The sequence below is a fragment of the Uloborus diversus genome, chromosome 3, assembly GCF_026930045.1.
Source record: "Uloborus diversus isolate 005 chromosome 3, Udiv.v.3.1, whole genome shotgun sequence".
NCBI classification, from domain to species: domain Eukaryota; kingdom Metazoa; phylum Arthropoda; class Arachnida; order Araneae; family Uloboridae; genus Uloborus; species Uloborus diversus.
In genome coordinates this window covers 53,113,948-53,134,254 of record NC_072733.1, presented here as the reverse complement: position 1 = coordinate 53,134,254, position 20,307 = coordinate 53,113,948, and the positions used below count along the sequence as shown (strand labels likewise).

Below are 20,307 nucleotides of genomic sequence, written 5' to 3'. Positions count from 1 at the left end.
AGTTACTGCTCTCTATCAGCCCGCCGCAGGAATACCTTTGAACTCCATCCTTAACATTTTTCTATTTTTTTAACTTTAAAAAGTGACTGATTTGAGCCATTTAGCTAGCTATTATATTTCCATGTTACTCCCGTTAATTTTTGAATACAAATACGCCTATATACTGCATTTAATATTTTATGAGTTAAAATTTAAAAATTTCAAGACATGTGTCCCCCCCCCCTACTTTGATAAAACAAATTACAAAAGTATTTTTACCCCACTTAAAATTACTGACTGACCCCTGATGTATGCAATACGATGCGCAAAATTTCCCCTTAATTAACTAAGGTATTCCCTTATTCACCAAGTCTGCTCACCTTAAACTGTGGCCTTTTTCTTCATAACACCAACTTGGTCAACTCAACTCGCCAAGCACGTAGATATATATGTCTTGATTTCCTATCCCCACGGCTAATCAACTTTGGCAGCAGCATTCTCAGCGTTAGCAAGCTATTACTGGTCGAATATTAATTCAAGTTTTGGGATAGCAGGTTTTGAGATCCCCTCTTTATGTGGCCCAAGTTGAATAAACAGCATGTGGTACTATTTGCAAGATCTGGTTTCGTGAAGATACTCGGCTTATTATTCGTAAATCACGTTGATGAAGGAAAAGTGGAACTTCTCACTTTCTTATTTCTATGATTGCATGGAAAGCAGCTGATATAAAGGTGTGTTAAGTTTAGCTCATACAAAAATTTTCTATGGTAGAATTATTTGGTAATACATTATTAAAATAATATTTTGGTTAATAATTTAATTAACTGAAATGGCTTTGAAGATAGATATAAATTGAAAATTAAAGGCAAAGTTAATGCGATTTTTCAAAACTCTGAATCATTTCATTTGACAAATGATGTTCTTTTAGAATAAGTGGGTTATTATATTTTGACAATTACATAATGCAATTTTTGTTTAAATTTAGAATCATGATCAAATAGTTTTGAATTGATTTTTTCTTTAGTAAAATACTCAGAGTAGTTGTAAAATAGTGAAGATGGATCAGTTTTTTGTAGGCTCTTCATGAATAGATGTAGGCTTGTCTTTTATTATATTTTGAATTTTTACTGCAATTCAACTTTATTTTAAGTCAAACATTGAAATGTGCAACTTGTTAACTGAACTTATTATTTCAAAAACCGATCAAACGCCAAGCTCTAAAATTTCGAGAAAGCATTTTTTAGGATCATATTAAAATTTTCGATAAGAGTTACAATGCTTTAAGCTTGAAAAGGAAAAAGAATGCACGTTTAGGTACACTTTTTTTCGGTAAAAGCTGTAGGTATCAGTTTTGAACAACTTAATATGATGATATATTTCCTTTTCTTTATAATTAGAAAATTTAGGTTTGAATGGATGCTGCAATAAACGATTCAATTCTGCTAAAGAAATTTTAATATTTCATCGAAGTAAAACAGTGTCATTATTCAAAGAGGGCTTTTTGGTCATGGAAATTGAAGTAGTATGTTATAAACTCTTAATTCATCAATTGATGGGCAGTCGAATAAGCATCATCAGTAGATGACATTTCAATTATAATCAATTTCATTTCAAGTTTCTGGCTTGATTCTCGTTCGATCTTACACATTATCAAATACACTAAAATATGAATAGTGCGAAACAAATTTCAAATTCCCAAAAGTTTATCGCATCACATACACTTAATTCTCTAAGATCCATAATTTTGTTATTATTGCACTCTATTTCGGTAGTGCTCACTTTTCAATGCTCTTACTTTGAACAAAAAATAACACAAACGGGGGGGGGGGGGGGTGACGAGTTTTAATACTATAAACTAGTTAATAGTTTTGAAAGTTGCATTTTTAAACGAAAATTTCGTTATTTTAAAATATTACTTGACTTCTTCTGAGCAGTTTATTCGTAACAGTTAAAAAAAAGCAAGCTGTAAGTTAAAAGCAACTTAAGAAAGCAGTGAACGGTTAAACTAAAATAAATGTGCATTTCCACGCTGAACGAAACTCAATGACAAAAAAATAGTCTGCATTTTTTACGAAATAATTAAAGGTTTAAAATGAAATCTTTGGTATACTTAGAGTTGCTAACTGCTAAGCAAAAATAGCGAAACTCCGCAGCTCCGCAAAAAAGTCATTTTGCTCCGCATTTCCCGGCCGAGCGTTTTCAAGCATAACATAGTGTTTATATGCTGTTTTTTATTTTTATGCCAGTGTTTAAAATGATTATCAAAGCTCAAAAACAATTTTAGGTCGGTGATTTTATTTATCTATTTTTTTTACTGAATTTTATGCAAAATGCCGAGCTGCTGCGCAAAATTTCAAAAGGCTCCTTAAAATGACCGCAGAAGCTCCTCAATTTGTTTCTCCGTGGTTGGCAAACCCGAACTACCAGCTTTAGCTCTGCACTATGATCTACGTTTTTCTTTTTATTACTAATTCGTTATCGGTAGAAGTTTTATTTTTTGTTATCTAGTTTTGACCTATATGGAATAACGCTTTGTGCTGAAAATATGAATAATCAGTGCAGTAACGCACTAGTTAATTTTTTTAACGAATTGTTCTTTACTTACGCTGATTATTCATTTTATTCTTAGATTTGACTTATTGATCAGACTTAGCTAGAATTCAAAGTTTAAAACTGAAATATTCAGTAAAACTTTCGTTCATTAGACTAAGCTATTTTGTTTTGCCTATATTCTGTAGTATTGAGGTTACAACTTTAATTAATTATCGTTTGAAATTTCCATAAATCGTGCGTCGTGTTCAAATTTCAATACTTCATACAGAGATATTTGTAACGTTTCAATAAGCGTATTTCAAGCGTTAAAAATCGGAAATACGTCTCAAAAATTTAGTCGAGCGGAGTTTCCCGCTTTGTGGTTTGAGAAAAGATTAAACGTCGTGGAAAATGAGAAGAAAAAATGCAATTAGCATTTTTTAAAACACACGCTTAGATTTTCTTTTTTAAATACACATTACCAAATATGCTAAAGGTTAAAAATCCAAAACAGTAGGTACATAACTCTTCCTGTCATCTTCCATTTTATCCATAGAAAGTTATTTTCTTATGGAATTAATCTCTATTAGGTATTTTAGTACTGTTTTCGTATATTCCCCTCCTCCAAAATGAATTTCAGTTCTCTAAAACGTGACATGATGTATTTCTATACCTTGGAAAAGACCTTAGCTACATCTCTGACTTCATATTAGCGACCAATTTTTCTATATCTGCTAACGACCAATGAAGATTGTTTGCAGTTTTCTACAGTCAGTAACGGAACTCATAACTCTAACCCTTTAATGACGCTTTAGCTCGAAATTTATTTTATAAACTATCGAATGCAAATAGTTTGTAAACTACATTTGCTCTCGTATTGAGGCATCAGAATTTTTGTATTTGCTCAAAAACAAATTATTGTTTAAAAGATAAACTGTTTTTTGTTTTTCGAAAATATCATAAATACACCTTTATTCGCATAGTGTCATAAGCTAAACTAAACTCAGTGGCACAACAACCCATGAGGGCCAAGATCTACTCAGCCCATCTCGTTTACGACACTAAAGGGGCCTGGGGTGCAAGGCAGATGTTCCGGTTAGGTGGTAAAGCAAACGTGAAGCCCTCATTGTTTGATTACCTAGTATGCTTGGTACTCTGCGTCAAGGTAGATATAGTGTCGTGCTTCTGCTTTTAAACTGAAGATCAAATGTCATTAATTATCCAAATATTTTTGATTTGAACAGTAAGTTTATCAAATTTTGGAAAACAGATTTTGCTTTGTAGCTCTTGTGGACCATATAAACTAGCAATAAAAGGTGGAAAGAGTGAAATCTTTTATTCTTGAAGCAAAGATTCTAAGTCACTTGATAGCATTTGAAATAAAGTATTGTAAGAAATCAGATCTATTTCATTAGATATACGCAAAACGTGTCGTCTCTTCGTCGTAGTTGAATCACGTGACTTGGGATCTTTGTATCAGCTTTTCTTAAGGCAATGATTGGACTTGCTTCCTTCAGTTACTAATTCCTGCTCTAAGATCTAAACATGTATCCCACCATTTTACACAAAATCAACTGAATCAATTTTCACAACACTTGAAATGCATGTTATTTTATGTTCACCATTTTACAGTTTTATCAAAAAAACAAAATCAGTTCTCTACAGCAAGCCTTATCGCCCGTATTAAGAGTTGAGCGTCGATTTATTTTATGAGCATTTTTCTTAAAAATACCCATGATTAAAAAGTTTTTTCATTTTTCAGAACGTAGCTGATGGATACCATTCGTCATCCAATTGAAGCTTCACTGACCAGAACTCGTGGAGCTATTATGGAGGACCGTTATCGGCGTCTCCACCACGAGCAAGCCATCCATCAATACTGGTCAAAACCCCCTACGCAGGCTGTGGCTCTCAATCGCTTCAAACGGCACTTGCCTGCTATTCCAAAAAGAAAAGGCAAAGACTCCGCCAAAAAGTCTGATAATTTCGATGTCGCTACGTATGCTAAGCATTATAAGGACAAGTATGGATCAGTCTCAGCTCATTCCACAAGTGCTATTTATGGGGCTCTACGAGTACCCCATTACCATGCTGTTTATGGCGTTTCTGACATGTGGTACGCATCGGTGAGAAGTCTCAATAGAGGGTGTCATCGGGATGTTGTATACTCTGCTGAAGCTTATGAATGGCGGGAAACCTTGTATGAAGATGTTCCTAAAGAAGGTATGAATGCTTTTCTTGAGTTCGTTGATACTTTCAAGAGGACAATGGCATTTCTATCTTTATTTCATTAAAAGGAAAAGTTTTCCCTTTCTTCTTTTTTAATTTTTCAGATTTCTATCACGATGTAATAATCTAAGTACTTAATCTCCAAAACGATATGCTAATCTGAAGTTTGTGTGCCGGTTTATTCGTGTAGATCAAACTGCATTAAAGATAGGTTAAAGACTATTAGACATTTCTACTTGCGTGAAATGGCTAAAAATATTCATGCGCTTTAAAAAAAAATGTTTATTCTCTCTTTTTCGAAGAAATAGTATTTGTTTGTGGCTAATTTTGTAGTTACACAGTCATCTGAAAAGAATGTTCAAAACTGATCGTATTGTTTAGCTTTCACTCGTTTATTGATCAAAACCAACACCGAGATTCCCTTTTTTTTCCCTTTTCAATTTCTTATTCTATAAAGTAAAACGTGTTTTAAAACAGAAGATGTTTCGTCAAAACTCAAAAAATAATGACACTTCTTTTTAATCTTATTTATTATTTCTAGAATGTTTGTTTCAATCGCTGCGCGAAATCTTCCTTATTCCTTAATCAAATTCTATGTTTTACGAATAATTTCAAAGCGTATCATGCTGGTTAATGACAAAACATAGACCCATGGTCTTTTTTTTTTTTTGGCAAAAAACTTTTTTGCTGTTTTTTATTACATTGCTTCAATGAATAGCATTCGAAAACGAAAGCGAAATTGCTCAATTGGTTGGAGTGTCATGCTGATAATCAGAATGGCTCCAGTTCGAATCTGTGCCAATAAATATATCTTCTTTTCTTTCGTCGGAGACTCTCATAGGCAGAATTGTATTTGCCACACCCCATTTTTTCACATGCACAATTACTGCTTTTTCACGAGTCACTCAGTCAGACTTTATATTTATGTTTGCATTGAAAATACGTACAACCAAAAAGTGAGCGATGATCACATTATCACAGCATTGTATTTAACGAGGTTTTGTTGCTGATGTCTTCAAATTACCTGCCTTCTTTTGTGCGTTTCCTTTTTCCCGTTTACTTTAATACGTTTACTTTATTCGATTCTTCTTCGTAATGTTCTTTCTTTGAAATTTTTAAAGATTGAAATGCCACATGAAACGATTTGAAGCACAGTGTGGAGTTCCACACGGGTCGGCTAGTTATACATTTAAAAGCTGTTGTGTTTGCTCGGTTCACTTTGAAAAGGCACGAACAACTGCTTTCGTAGACAGTTCTCTATTTGAGTAAAAAATCGGTGAATAAATTGCCCTTTACTAACTTTTACTCAGTGTATCATTGTGTACGATCCTGGAGCTCGTAGCAGGTGGAATTAATTGAAATATATTTTGCATAAAAGGCATATTTTGTTTTCAGAAAATTGTTTTAATGGTGAAAAAGGTATGTTTGAAATTATTTGCGACCTAAGTTACCTAAAGTAGAGATTTAGCTGATAGAAATGAAATATGCTCGTTTAGTTCTGAATCAGTTATCTTGTTTTCATTTGTGGTCGTTTTGGGGCTGTTCATTTAGACGTTTTTACTTTTCACTTGTTGTTGGCTAATCCTTTGTTTTTATTAGTTCGTCTATGCATTGCTCTTTTGTGTTGATTTTGTCGAATACCGGTTTATAGATAGCTCATTCTTTTACACCCGAGAAGAAGATTTCTTAAAGCCTCAAAAAAAGTATATTCAGTTTTTTTTAAGTATGTTGGAAGATTTTTTATACATGTATACGTTGGCTTTGAGATTCTTAGCTTTTCTCATAAGATTATTTAATTTTGCTTGCGCACTTGAAATGTCACATTGGAAGCCAATCTTTTCTACCTAAATTTTAGGGAAAGGTTGAATCAGGATTTCATGCAACGATATTTTTAAGAGAATCTTTAAGCAATTCTATGCGTAGGTCCAAAAGAAACAGGAGGATTTAAGTACAGTGTTTAAAATTCTAAGGGGGATAATTTCGGTAGCGAAATTCCCAGATCTTTAAACATCGCCCATACATTCGAAGACCACTTTTAAATGCGTGTTTAATCGTTCAACTCTAAAAGTTTACGTACCAAATATTTCTAGCTCTACAAGTTTCAATAATTTAATATTTATTATGAATTATTCTCAACATCTAGCATTTTGTTGTAAGCAATGTGACTAGAAATGCAGGATAAATAAACTAAGGTATTTCTTAAAGAATACCATCACACATTTGTAAATGAACTCTTCCAATTTCCAATTCCATTTTTGTGCAATTGTTTTTTATCATGAGCTATACTGAATTTTTCGTAGTTAACTAATGGACGAAACATGTCTGTTAACAAATGAAAGGCTCGGGGCTAGAATGTGATAAGCCACATGATACGAATTTTCAGTAGGTCAATTTTCACCTCATAAAAAAATATTTGTAGTCGTTTTAAATGTATCATTCATTCAATATTCTGCAATACTAAAACCAGATCTGTTTTTTTCCGAATGACATAATCCATTGTCATGATTATTTCAATTTTAGTTATGAGAAACAAAATTTTGATCGAAAAGTCACTCCTTGTGGCTTGTCACATTTCTGCCCCAAGCCCTTCAAATGTAAAAGCTTTTTTGTCGACTCTTCATTGAATCACTCGTGTGATACTGACTTTTAAAACACTGACTCTCCTGAATCATGTAGATGAAGAAAAATAGGAAGCATTACAAGGTCAATGCATTTTATTAATCTTTACTTTGAATAGATTTATAATGCCAAAAGTTAAACATATGATCTTTTTTTTTATAGTTCTTGATTATAATTTAAAACCCAGATTGCATTGCTTCAACATTCACAAGTCAAACTTCCTGCAGTTCTTCTGTGCATAAGATTCAACAGTCCATTGATTTACTTAAAGCATGTAATGTATTTAATGTAAAAAGTCAGTAAACCTGAGCATGTTACGCTTTGTTCACTCGTTTATGCCTCATTTAATGACATTTTATTCATCAAGTATGGCTAGTAGCTTAGCAAAAATAGCAAAAATTAGGCACGTTTTCGCTTTCATCAAATATTTAACCGAAAAATGATGTATTCGTATGTTATGATATACTTCCTTTTAACGGATAAGTAGTAAACTAGTTGACTGTGTTGCTTTAATTATTATCTGGGGATTAATATGTCAAGTTGAATGGGGAATTCCTACGTTTCTGAAATGGATTCACTAGAATTTGTCCTGTTTCAAGGAAACTTCATGAAGAAAAGCGAAATTTCTAAATAGGTAAAAAAATCATTAGCTTTTAAAAAAAATTAAAAAAGAAAAGAAAGTACAAAATGTACGAAATAAGAAAGCAAATACAACACGTTTTACTCTTCACAAATACCGAAACTTCTTACTAGCTTTAAAAATACTTCGAATTGAACTCACTTTTTTTAGATACGTTGAAGAAAATTTCATAACGACGGCTATAAAACAAATGTTCTTCAAATGACATTTGACGGATTTTTACAATCGATTCAACGAGTGAAGAAAATGAAATTTGCAATAAAGAATAATTTAGAAGCAAATATTTCCAAACTCGAGGCCTTGGTACATTTCTTAAAACAGTGACTGTTTGACATTGATACAAAGTAAAAAAACTTCGTTTTTGGCGAAAAATTATGCTTTTTAAATGCATTAAATAAAAGTTGAAAACTAATTTTTGTATAAAATTACAGTCTGTTTATACATATTTAAATCAAATTTGGTAAAGTGGTATTTTATTAGGTAATTATCCAGCGTACGTAGCCTCTTATAAGTAGTATGCTTAAGTTATTACATTATGTAGGCTTATGCTAAGGCGTATATTTAATTAAAACCTTAGAATAACTATTTATTTATTTTTTATTTTCTATTTTATTTATTTATTTTTTATTTTTATTTATTTATTTATTTATTTTTTGTATTATGAATAATCATTTGAAATTGAAAAAGAATAGATTGAGCTTGTATCCATTGGATAAAATCACTATTACAGCTTTACTAAAAAATGTTAATCGGGACAAGAGACAGTATGAAATTTAAGCTAGGTTTCAGAGCTCCATGTTACATGAAACTAATCTACTGTATGAAAATTAAAAGTCAGTGCATACAAAAAATCTTTTTAAGTCAAAAATGTTTCTTGAATAAATCGCTTAAAGTAAATTGTTAATGGACTATGAAGTTAAAATTCCAGTAAAATACCTCAAAACAAAAACAACATGAACATTAGAAATAATTGACCTATTTAAAATGGGATTAAATTATCAATCACGGTTAATGACAGTTTTTTCAAGTTAAATTTTATCGATTAAAATCCGAATGATTTATTCATACTCGACTTCCCGAACCATATTTTAGATAAATTATGTAAAACTAACTTTATTTTAGGTTTAAATTATTTTAGCTGAAAATCAATAGTTCTATTTACATCTTTTCATCTAAAAACTTTTAATGATTTTGCTTTTGATTTAATGTTTTGTTTTGTAGCTTATGCTTTACCTCCGAGGGAAATGATGCCTCGTCTACCTTGTGGATGCATGGGACGAAGAAGACCTTCTAATGATGGGCCATCATCACGTGGAAAGTCTTCTCGACATCATCATCCTAGATGTAAAAACTGTACTTCAGCTTTACCTAAAAATGGATCTTCCAATGGTGTTCCCCCTAACGCTAAAAGAACCATGGTAGTTCCTGATAAACTGAAGCCTGCCGTAACTTCCGAGAACAGTGACAATAAGCCTGAAGCAACTAGCAGGATGTCTGGATATAGGAAATGTATTCCAGGAGCTTCCAAATATAGCTTAGCGTATAACAAAGGAGCATCCACCAAAGAGCCTGGTATGATATCCAGAAAATCTATTCTGGAATGTGACGTAACAGCGTATGATTTGATCAAAAAAGTGTCGAAGACGCCATCTGTTACTGAAATAGATGATAGTGATGTTGATGACAACCTCAGTGATAATGCAATTGCTAGAATGAATCAATCTAGGTTGCTCAAATTTCAAAGTAAATGCAAGATTTCTTCGCCTACGAGTGGAACGCCTCGTCAGATTGCGAATAAAAAACTTTCAGCTAAAGTTAAAAAGGCACAGAGCGAAAATTGTATTTATAGTGACTCTCATAGTGTTTTAGTAGGAGGACAACGCATTTTTACCGATAATCATCGTCCAAAATCACCGGATTTATTATTTAATCATGATTCATCAGAAATTGGACAACATTATGCTGAAGATTCAAATGGTGCTAGATGGAGAAGAATGTCAGCATCAGAAGAATCGGTATGTATACCGGATCCTGATTATGATTTTAGTGACGAAAGTGATGATGAAACTGTTATTAATGCTAGTTGTATGGATCCAAAGTTTACTTATTCTCCTCCTCCAATTCGAAAATCCTTTGATGATTTACGTCCTAACTTAGGGCAAAACTCTCGTGAACTTTCAAAATCTATGTCATCTTTACTCTCAGATGATACCTATGTTCCCAGTATTAATTTAAATAACTGTGATCGATCTTACACACCTGAAATAGCTGCAGAGCAATTTGACTGTGATAATGATTTGGTTGGAAGAGCAAACTTTTCCATATCCAATGGCTCCCATGAGAACTTGTATGACGACGAAGATGATTATTCACCTTCAACTTCAAATGGAAAGCAAATGCAGAGCTTAAAGCAAGAAACTAAATATGAATCTTCCAGTGACTGTAGTAGTAGTGGGGGTACATTGTCTTCGGATTATCCAACGTGGACTTCTTCGTCTTCTAACGAGCTAAAATCAATTTTGAAGAAGAAAAAACGACGCGAAAGTGCAATTTTTGAGCTGGAGGATACAAACCGTGTAGAACGTGAAAAATTGGACGCTAAGGAGGCTCAACGAAAGAAACAAGTTCAATTTCGTCCAGGATGGGAGAAATCTATACGTACTGATAGTCTTGGTGACGATGCTTATGATAGTGATACGCGTGATATTGATGAGAATACGAATTATACGGATTCTAATAATAGTACTGTGATAAATGATACTTATGAAACAATTGCTGAAGCATCGAACGATAGAAATTGCTCAACTGAGTCCCAAGACATTTTGAAGACTAATGGTAAGGGAAATTTTGCTTTATCTCTTGTGGTTTACAGCGTAATGAACTTTTTATTTAAAAAATATTGGGGCTTCGAGTTTATTTCATAGTTTTTTAAGTCAACCACTGGTAGATATGATTCTCGGCGATGATTTATTTAGTCGTTATATGAACCAGAGTATTATATTTCTTGTTAATATGTATTACATGATTCAATTATTATTAATATACTAGAAAATCGCCCGTCAAGGTATGACGGGTAAAATTTGCTTTAACATTTGAACGAAGCAATTGCCTGTTGGTGATATTTCGATAGTTGACATTTCAACCCTAACTCCAGTGGAGTAACCATAAACTCCAGTAGATAGCGTTCATTGTTGACCTCTTTTTTTCGTTTCTTCATTCTCATAAAATAATTTAGAACAGTTGACAGTAGACGAATAGAACAGTTAAAGTAACGGATCCAGTTCAGTCTCGCCCAAATAAAGCGTTTCCCTGCATGTCAAAAATTACCAAAAAATATGATCAAATTATCGTGCCGTGGCGCGAGTTTTATTGTTGATGACGTCTTTAGCGTTACTCGAACATTTGCTATTATATATATGAGGATGTCTTTACAGTATTTTGTGTAGCATTTAGTAAAGAAATAACTAAAAAGCTCACCTCCTTTACTAGTAATTGCGTAGAAAAATAATACGAATTTTTAGCATAAAGTTAAGATATTAAATCTAACAATGTACAAAAAGCTAACAATGTACAAAAAGAGGGGGGTTTCCGAGATTTTTAGCTTGGTATTAGCAAAGAATATTTTTCTGATAGGAGATAGAAGCCCAAAACCAAGTCTACAACAACCACGGTACTCAAAGAAAATGACAACCCTAAGTGCACAAAACCGTATACCATTAATGATACTTCGTCCGCAGCATTTTATAGCGTTTGGCCCCCATTTTAGAGCACTGTGTTCTGCTTCATGGAGCTCCTGGTATGAAGAGCCATTGGAAATTCCAACATGGTGTCCTTTATCATATTCTAATGAAGATAAAAATCCCTGGGGGAAAAGCTGAGCAAAAACTGAGAGGACAGTCATGCTCACAGCGTGACTAGATTATTGAAATGGTTATGTTGCAGATTATAATTCCGATTAGCGTGCCGATTAAAGCGATAAGTCCCAACTCTTTTAACAACAAAATTAATATAAATAGGCACCTTTTCCTCCCATAGTTCATTCATAAATTAGGGTCTGTTGGGGTAAAAAGAAATAAGAGGTAAAGGGAAACAAATTTTATAACTACAATTGAGGCAGTGAAAAGCAAAAGGGATGTAAGTGCCAAAATTAAAAAATTAGGTATATATAATCAGTACAAATGGTAGGAGAACCTCACCTCTGTTTTAGAGCAAGAGATGGTACTTGTAAGTCTAGTGGATGCAGCTATACAGCATCATTTAGAAAAAATTTCAGTGAAAATCTACCTAGGAACAGAACTTTAAACGCGTTTTACTCGAAACATGAAAAAGTCCACTTGCACCCCTTTGCTTCTCACTGCTTCAATTATGGTAATTTTTTTTAACTTAATTGTTGGTGAGTGAAGACTGAAGACTAAGAAACATATCAAAGAAATTTTGAAAATTCTACGTGTTTACAACTAATTGTGTAGGCGTCTTCACTATTTGAAAATGACCCTGTACAAAAAGTTGGATTTTTTAAAGTTGTTAGTATATTATGCTTATGATTTTCTTTTAAAATATAACTATTTTATACTTTGAAATAGCGTCGTATATAAAATAATAAATACGTAATCAATAGCTGACAAATAAGCAAGAGCTGTAATAAATTGTACAGTTGATATTTTAATGGTTGGGCTGCATAATTCAAATACTAAACATGAAGATTTGTTACATTAGCTATGACATTTTGGACGTAAATGAAATAGTAGGGATATACTTGTCTTAATCAGGAACAAATATAATCTTCATTTTCCAGTTTAATAAGCAGAGTTACATAAATCAATATTGTAATTTTGGTAGTTTTGCAAATATAAAATATGAAGTTTTTAACGTTCCGAAATGAATACTTCTATTTCTCGTTTAGCAATGCACCAAAACGTTGTTGGGGAATGTGGGGCAAAGTGAAATAGATTCATGATAGTTAACTTACCTTTTTCAAAATGGACGAAGTGGACATTTGTTTGAAAATCACAGTACATAAGGAAAGAACAATGTATTTTATCAGAAAACTTGCATTGAAATATTGATTTTTGATTTTTTGGCAGTAAATTTGTACCTTCGAAAAAAGGAAAATGTTTCCCTTTTTTGTATGGGGCAAAGAGAAAATATGTTTTTCTGTGGTAATATTTTATATTTGCTTATTAAAAATATTTTTCATCGAACGAATAAATAAAGAAGCGAATGAATAAATGAATAAATAATGAAACAATAAACGAATAATGAAAAAATAATATGAGAAAAAATAAATGAGGGGATAAAATTTCTGTGAATAAATTAATAAATAAGTGAATTAAGAAATGAAGGGGTGTAAGGGTATTAATGAAGAAATATGTCAGTAATTTTATTATTAAATGAATGTATAAACAAGACGAACTTTTTCACTTTGCCGCACGTCTTTTATCAAACTTTGAAAATGAGTTATACTATTAGTTTCCTCGAGCTTTAGAGGTATTTATTTTTCAAATAGAATCAATCAACTATACGTATAAGAAAATAGTTAAAATATTGCTAGATAGGTGGCGCAGCAAACTAAAAATATTTTACCATTTGATTTTGCCCCACTATTTCACTTGTCCTCACATTTCCCTACTTCAACGTAAAAATTACTGATTCCAATGAGTAGTTCTATTAAATACAGAAATCTTTTTTTAAAAATAATGCAACACAACTTCTTTGCTTTCATGCATTCAGAGTGTGCAACAAATCATGATTTTCGAAGGAAATCAGTTTTTTCTTTTAATTTAAGTAAATTTTATTCAAAAGCTTTAGGCTATAAATTGTCATCTGCCAGTGAAAGTACATTGGTTATAATTGTCTTCAATCAACGAAAAGAACATATATTATAAATTATCATCAGTCACTGACAAATACATCGTGGCGCGGTCTTTCTTAGAAATTGCCGATTTAAACGAAGCAAAAAGGAAATCTCAAACAAGACCGACCTATTTTGCACGATTCTCTGAAATCCGTCCCATTCCTCAGCAAAGTCTATTTTCTGACAGCTGAATTTCGACACCAACGACACGGAAGAGAAAACTGATCTGATTGCGATTTAAGTTAGGCCATTTACTGGTCATGTAACTTATTCGTGTGACCCTTCAGCCCTAGCGTGTTACTGTAGGGCTCTCAAAACGGTCACTTTTTTTTCTCATGCTGCTCAAAAGCCGTTCTTATTGCTTGGAGGATTCATTATCTTGAAATAAGTGCAGGTGTCGAGCAATCAATCATCTGCTTTCAGTCAAGTGGTTCACAAACATGAATTTTTAATGTCACTTTGGCAAAACCGTTATTAACACTTTAAGGACGACACGGCCGATTTCGGGCGGGTCAGATGAACGTCCTTTGAGGATCACGGCCGGTAGAAGTATCTTCAGGGGGTGGATCGCATAAAAGGAAGGGACATAGTCGGGACCACCAGGGCGGGAAACTTTCGCGGGAGATCTTTATCAGCGATCCGCTAATGACCGCGGCGATTTTCTTTGAATTCACTCCTGCTTTCGCGATTTCTACAAAAGTCTTATGTTTTCTTTTATTTTTCTTCGGTAAAATGTTTCGCACAAACCTAAAACTCCCTTCTTCTTTTTTGTTTATGTACAATACAAGTACTATTCCCTATCACATACAAATCGGAAAGAATGGCGAAGGAGTAGAAGCGTTTAGTATCTTTGTTCGGGTCGGGATCAAATAAATGTTTTAGTTTAATTGCGTTTCCTATACTTTTATTATGGAGAGAGCTTTCTCCATACATGCTTGCGATGTTATATAATTTCGTGTCAATCTTTAATGTGATTAGCTGCAAAATTGTATGGTGGGAAACTTTAGTCGTCTTTTTTTTTTTTCCGCAATAGATTTGCTGTTTTGTCATTTCTATTCTTTAAAATTTTTGATAAACAAAACAATGCATTTCTTTTATTTACGAATAATGAAAGTCTTTAAAAGATTTTTTTTTTCCCGCTTCTGGAAAGCATTTCCGACCCTACATTGCTATATGATTTCGAGTAGTCAGGATTTAAAAGAAGTGAAACGTTTAACTGAAACACCTTGTGTACATACATACATACATACATACATATATATATATATATATATATATATATATATATATATATATATATATAAGCTAAAATCTCTGATCAAGTAACATACTGATGTCACCAATGATGAAACTCGCGATAAAATGAATACTTATGCCCCTTTTTGTTCGGTAGATTATAAATGATTAGCGGTAGGGCATTGTGTCATTATAGGAACTCCTTCGGTATTTTTTTACAACGGTAAAAAACTGTCCTAACATTAAGCCATAACAGCGTAATTTTGTAAAAAAAAAAAAAAAAAAAAAAAAAAAAAAAAAAAACCAGTTTTATAAGAGCGCGATTCCCAACCTTTGTATGCAGTAGAGTAAAGAAACGTTTTTACACTCTCTTGCAAAGTAGGGAAATTGACTTACGTTACTGTGAGCATCTTTCAGTTAGTTTAACACGTCAAATTTTAAGTTCAATGTCCCTGATAAAAAGGCAATTAGTCTCCGTCATACAATGACATGTTATTTTCTAATATATAATACGTACATTTGGATTATAGCAGCAGTGCCGGTAAATTAATACAAAAACGTCAGTCAGTTTTGTTTGAAAAGTGCTAATCTTTGATTTTGCAGATCTTCGGAATAAAAGATGGAGAAGAGCGGGAATAAAAAGTTTTAAAAACGTCCATGTGTATGTTTCTTTAGTATTTTGGATTAATATGCTAAAAAATACTCTACATTTGCTGCAGAATTTCAGTAATCGTGTGTGTGTGTGTGTGCATAGCATTCCTAAATAGTCCTAGTTAAAAGATTTTATTCATCTGCTAATGAAAACAAAGCTCTTTAATTTAAAAATAATACTTAATTATTAAAGATTGCGATTAGCAGCATTAAATAATGAATTAGCAAAAAAAGAGTAAGTATATAAGTAAATACTACATATTTCTCAAAATGAAAGTAAGACGAGAATGAAAATTGGACCGCAACCTTTGCGCGACTATTCAAATCTCTTTGATTGGAAGCGTCTTTTGTCTAATTTTGAATTTATTTTTAATGTCAATTACTGCACAACAAGAGCATAAAAATCTGTTCAACTAGTTCCTCCTAAAAAGGAAAATTCCTCATTTTAAAACTACAAAATAGTTTTTTAATCATATTAAAGTGGTGAAATTAAAAAAAAAAAAAAGAAAGAAAGAAAGAAAAGAAAGGAAGTGAAAAAAAAAAAAAACAGAAAAAGAAATTTCGCTGCAAGCTCTGCCCATTCTTGAGCAAAGCGTCGGATGAGATAAGCAATCTTGCCATAAGGGGAATTCTCTTCCCTCCCAATTAGCTCACAATAGAGGAGCACAGCTTTTCCCGCGTAAAACCGAATGGCTTTTCTACTTCGGAAGAGTCGATTTTGAGATGCTGTTCCGAAAGTGACCTCCGTCTTTAGGGGTAAGATCAGTGGATGAGCCATCGTCCTTAAAGAGTTAAAATCTGATTGGGATCACTGCGGATCTACTTCATATTCCTAGGACACAGTTTCGATGTAGTAAAAAAGTTTCAATGGTGGCCCAAATGGTAGGTGGAATCCCTGAAGCAAGTCAAGCGAAAATAACCCTTTTTATGAAGCAAAAGGTAACGTAATTTAAAAGTGATTAGAGGGAGTTCTATAGATTACAAATGAGTTCGGAATGCTTTTCGTCCTGTTTTTCTAAGAAATGGCCACTTCTTAAGCAAAAGAGATTTAAAACTTTCTTTTCCTGAACTGCTTTAGGGTCATGTTCCACACTCTCTTAACCCATTGCAATATAGTCGAGTAGAAATTAGAAGGCAATTTCATTTTAATAAATTTGTCATTTATCACACAAAAACCCCTGCAAAGACTCCTAATATGTTAGATTCTCTCTTCTTTGCTTAAATTTTTGAATTTTATGGAGAACATGGGCTCTACGTTTACACAACGCAATTCAATTTTGAAGATTTCCAGAAACATTAGGAAAATATTTTTTAGCTTCAGGAGATACGTCCATTACTAAGCCAAAAAATATTTAAATATTTTTTATGGAAATATTCAAAGTTTAATTGTATTGCATAGAAGTAGAGTTCATGTTCTTTATAAAGCTCATGCAATGAAACAAGAATACTAGTGGTCTTCGGTAAAGTGTTTTGTACCATGAAGGATGCCTAAATCCCCCAAGAGCAAGGGCACACCCCTACCCTAAATACCCCCCATAAAAAAGACCCCTTAAAACACCCTCCTAAAAATTTCAATAGCGCAATCTCCATCATGACCCGCCCCTTCTCTCCCCCTAGGTGGGCACTCCTGTGTACAACAATGATACGTCTGTTACCATGGAATTGCCCTAGTGGCAAATAATGCTTTATTTGAATTAATGTTTAAATGTCTGTAACTTGTGTAACTTGGTAAATCCATAAAATGTCTTGATGCTTTATCACTCTATGATTTTATACTTGTGAATCTCAGGATTGCGGAATATCTTATTAAACGAGTCGTACATTCTTTAAATAATCGGAAAATTTCAGCAAACTAATCAGCTCTTTCAAAAGGTGTACACTCATGACTTAATTTCATTAAAAAGTCATTAGTTTATTAATGTAAGTACCTCTTAGCTTCTTTAGATTATGTGGAATTGGAAAGTATTACAGTAAACCCTCATTGATCCGAATCTTATTAAACCAGACTTCATTTAATCCGAACAGCCATTTAGATGCAGTTACTATATAAACAAAAAGCGAGTTAGAGCAATGATGTATTACAAACTATGCTTAATTGTCTCTTATGTATTTTTATATTTCATTCTCTGAAATTCAAAATACAATTTTTACTGTGTATAGTAGAAGGTTTTGTACCTTGGCTCAATTTACAGATTATTTTGTCTAATCCGCACTTTCATTAATGTGGACGACCTGTATCCCCTATTAATCCGAATTAGCGAGGTTGTACGGTACTAGATAGTTTCGCAAATATTTTTCATATTTTGTTCTCTAAAAGATAGTGGTGCAATAAAAGCATGCCCATGAAATGAAAACATGCTTGTATTTACTTATGAAAGAATTGAATGAAATGGACAGGCTACGGCCTCTTAAAATACATGTATGTGTGAGTGAGATAGAGAGAAATGTTACTTTTTCAAATAATTAACAAAGAAATATTTGTACCAAAGGTGTATGTACTGTTTTCTTTTCTCCATAATTGAAGCCTGTAGCTTTGAATTAGAAGCTTTGGATCAATAGCAGCATCGACAAAATTTACGCATGTATTAGTTAGAAATCATCGTTTACTGATTTCTGGTAAAAAAAAAATCCCGGACGACCCGGGGATCCCGGGCATCCGAATTAATAAAACTACTGATTGAGCAAAATGATCTGTAAATTGAGCCAAACAAACTACTGTACACAGTAAAAATCGTAGCTTAAATTCAAGCGAATGAAATATAAAACTGCATCAGAGAAAATTACGAAACTACAAAATACGGTCTGAAAATATACATCACTACTCTAGCCCGCCTTTTTTATACAGTATGTACATCTAAATGGCTGTCTGGATTAAGCGAAGTCCGATTTAATAAGGTCCGAATCAATGAGGGCTTACTGTTACCCATAAAACAGATGCAAAATCCAGGATACATGTCATCACTTCTTTTTTTTCTTAAGTGTATTTAAACTAGTTAATAGTCTGCATTACAAAATTGTCTACCCATGCAAAAAATAAACAATGTGAACGTTTCGTAAGTTGGTAATTGTTGAATACATTTTATATTTCCAGACTCATATCGATGTGTCTCTAGTTCTGTCTTTCTTACTTTCTATGTGTCTTTCTTACTATGTCTTATATACTTATTTATTGTTACTGAATTTAAGTGTTAATCTGTCCTGTACACATCAGCACCTGACTTCAGTAAAAGCCTTCCTTACATTAAATCTGATTTAAAAGTTTAAAGCACCCATTAGAAATACTCGGTAATTCTTAACTTCAGTCGTTCATACTGAAATCAATAATCTAATTATTAAGAGATCACCTTAAAATGTGTCTTCAAATCAGCTCCTAAATCTTTCCTGAATTAGTTTAAGAAATATTTTAAAGGATTGTCTTTCGAGATTGAAGTTCCCTATCAGGAACTTGGACCCAATGTCTTTTGAGTTGATACTAGAACTAATGACTTAGAAGGGATAGATATTTTCGGACAAAGCGGGAGGTCGAGTAGTAATTCTTTTAATAGATTTGCCCCATCATTTGACTTTAATAACATTTTGTTTGCTTTCGCCGAGTACCTCATCTCATCCAAAATTCAATTATTGTATCAACTGTTTTTCATTTTTAATCCACGTAAAAATGAAAAATTTTGCGAAAAATCAAATATTTCCTTCGAATTCACGCTTTGCTATATATAAATGCGTCTTTTCCTTTTATAGAGAAAATAAAGATATAAACGAAATTGACTGAACGCATGAGTTAATGTAATTCCTAATGATTCTAATCTGGTCAGAAAAAAGAGAGTAATTTTATTTTGGTAACTAAAAACGCGAGCATGAAACTGTTAATTAACAAAAATTTACCAGCGATCATATTGCCATCGGAAATCGCTTGTTTTTGAAAGTCACGAAATGGTCAAGTACAGTTCCTTCGTCGTGACTTAAGTTACCGCATTGATCTTATTTTGCCCATTACGCGATGGGTCACACCTTTCTTTAAACAGCCTTTTTGTGATTCCATTGAGTTTAAACTTCCTCGGGTCGTTCTGATTAAGCAACAGAATTGGGCCAACTCGAGAAATGTAGATATCATGAAAGTAGCCATCCGAAACTAAACTTTGATATAAAATACACCTTCCGCCTCTAAAAACGTAACATCCGACAACATATTGGGATTGAAACTTTTATTACTAACTCACGATATAGGTTATCCTTTTAAAAATTATTGGAGGCAAACTTCAACCTACGCCGAGTGCATTCCAACACATCTTCAATTTTGGTTATAGACTCACCATTTTATTTTATTGTCAGGCAATGAATCTCCTTAAATAACGTCACATTGTAGTAGAAAAGATTCATTATCAATAAATAGCGTAATCTTAGTGCCTAATTTTAGAAATATATTATTAAGACCACTCAATACTATTAAGCCCTTGAATCAAAACGAATAGTACACTGTTAAAACTACAGGTTGCGATTGGCACCTTTCAAGGGTGTAAAGCTTGTTCACCAGCGACACCCTATTCGGTGCCGAAATATCACCCTTAAA

At 32.9% G+C, this 20,307-nt stretch overlaps 1 protein-coding gene across 1 annotated transcript in view; it reads left to right on the top strand.

Annotated features, from left to right (window-relative positions):
- Positions 1 to 4,283: 4,283 nt before the first annotated feature.
- Positions 4,284 to 20,307, top strand: part of LOC129218747 (dentin sialophosphoprotein-like) — a 30,986-nt gene continuing 14,962 nt past the window's right edge. Inside the window, exons 1-2 of the mRNA XM_054853071.1 lie at positions 4,284 to 4,734; positions 9,221 to 10,834. Of these exons, the coding sequence (XP_054709046.1) occupies positions 4,284 to 4,734; positions 9,221 to 10,834 (2,065 nt within the window). The remainder of the gene's footprint in view (positions 4,735 to 9,220; positions 10,835 to 20,307) is intronic.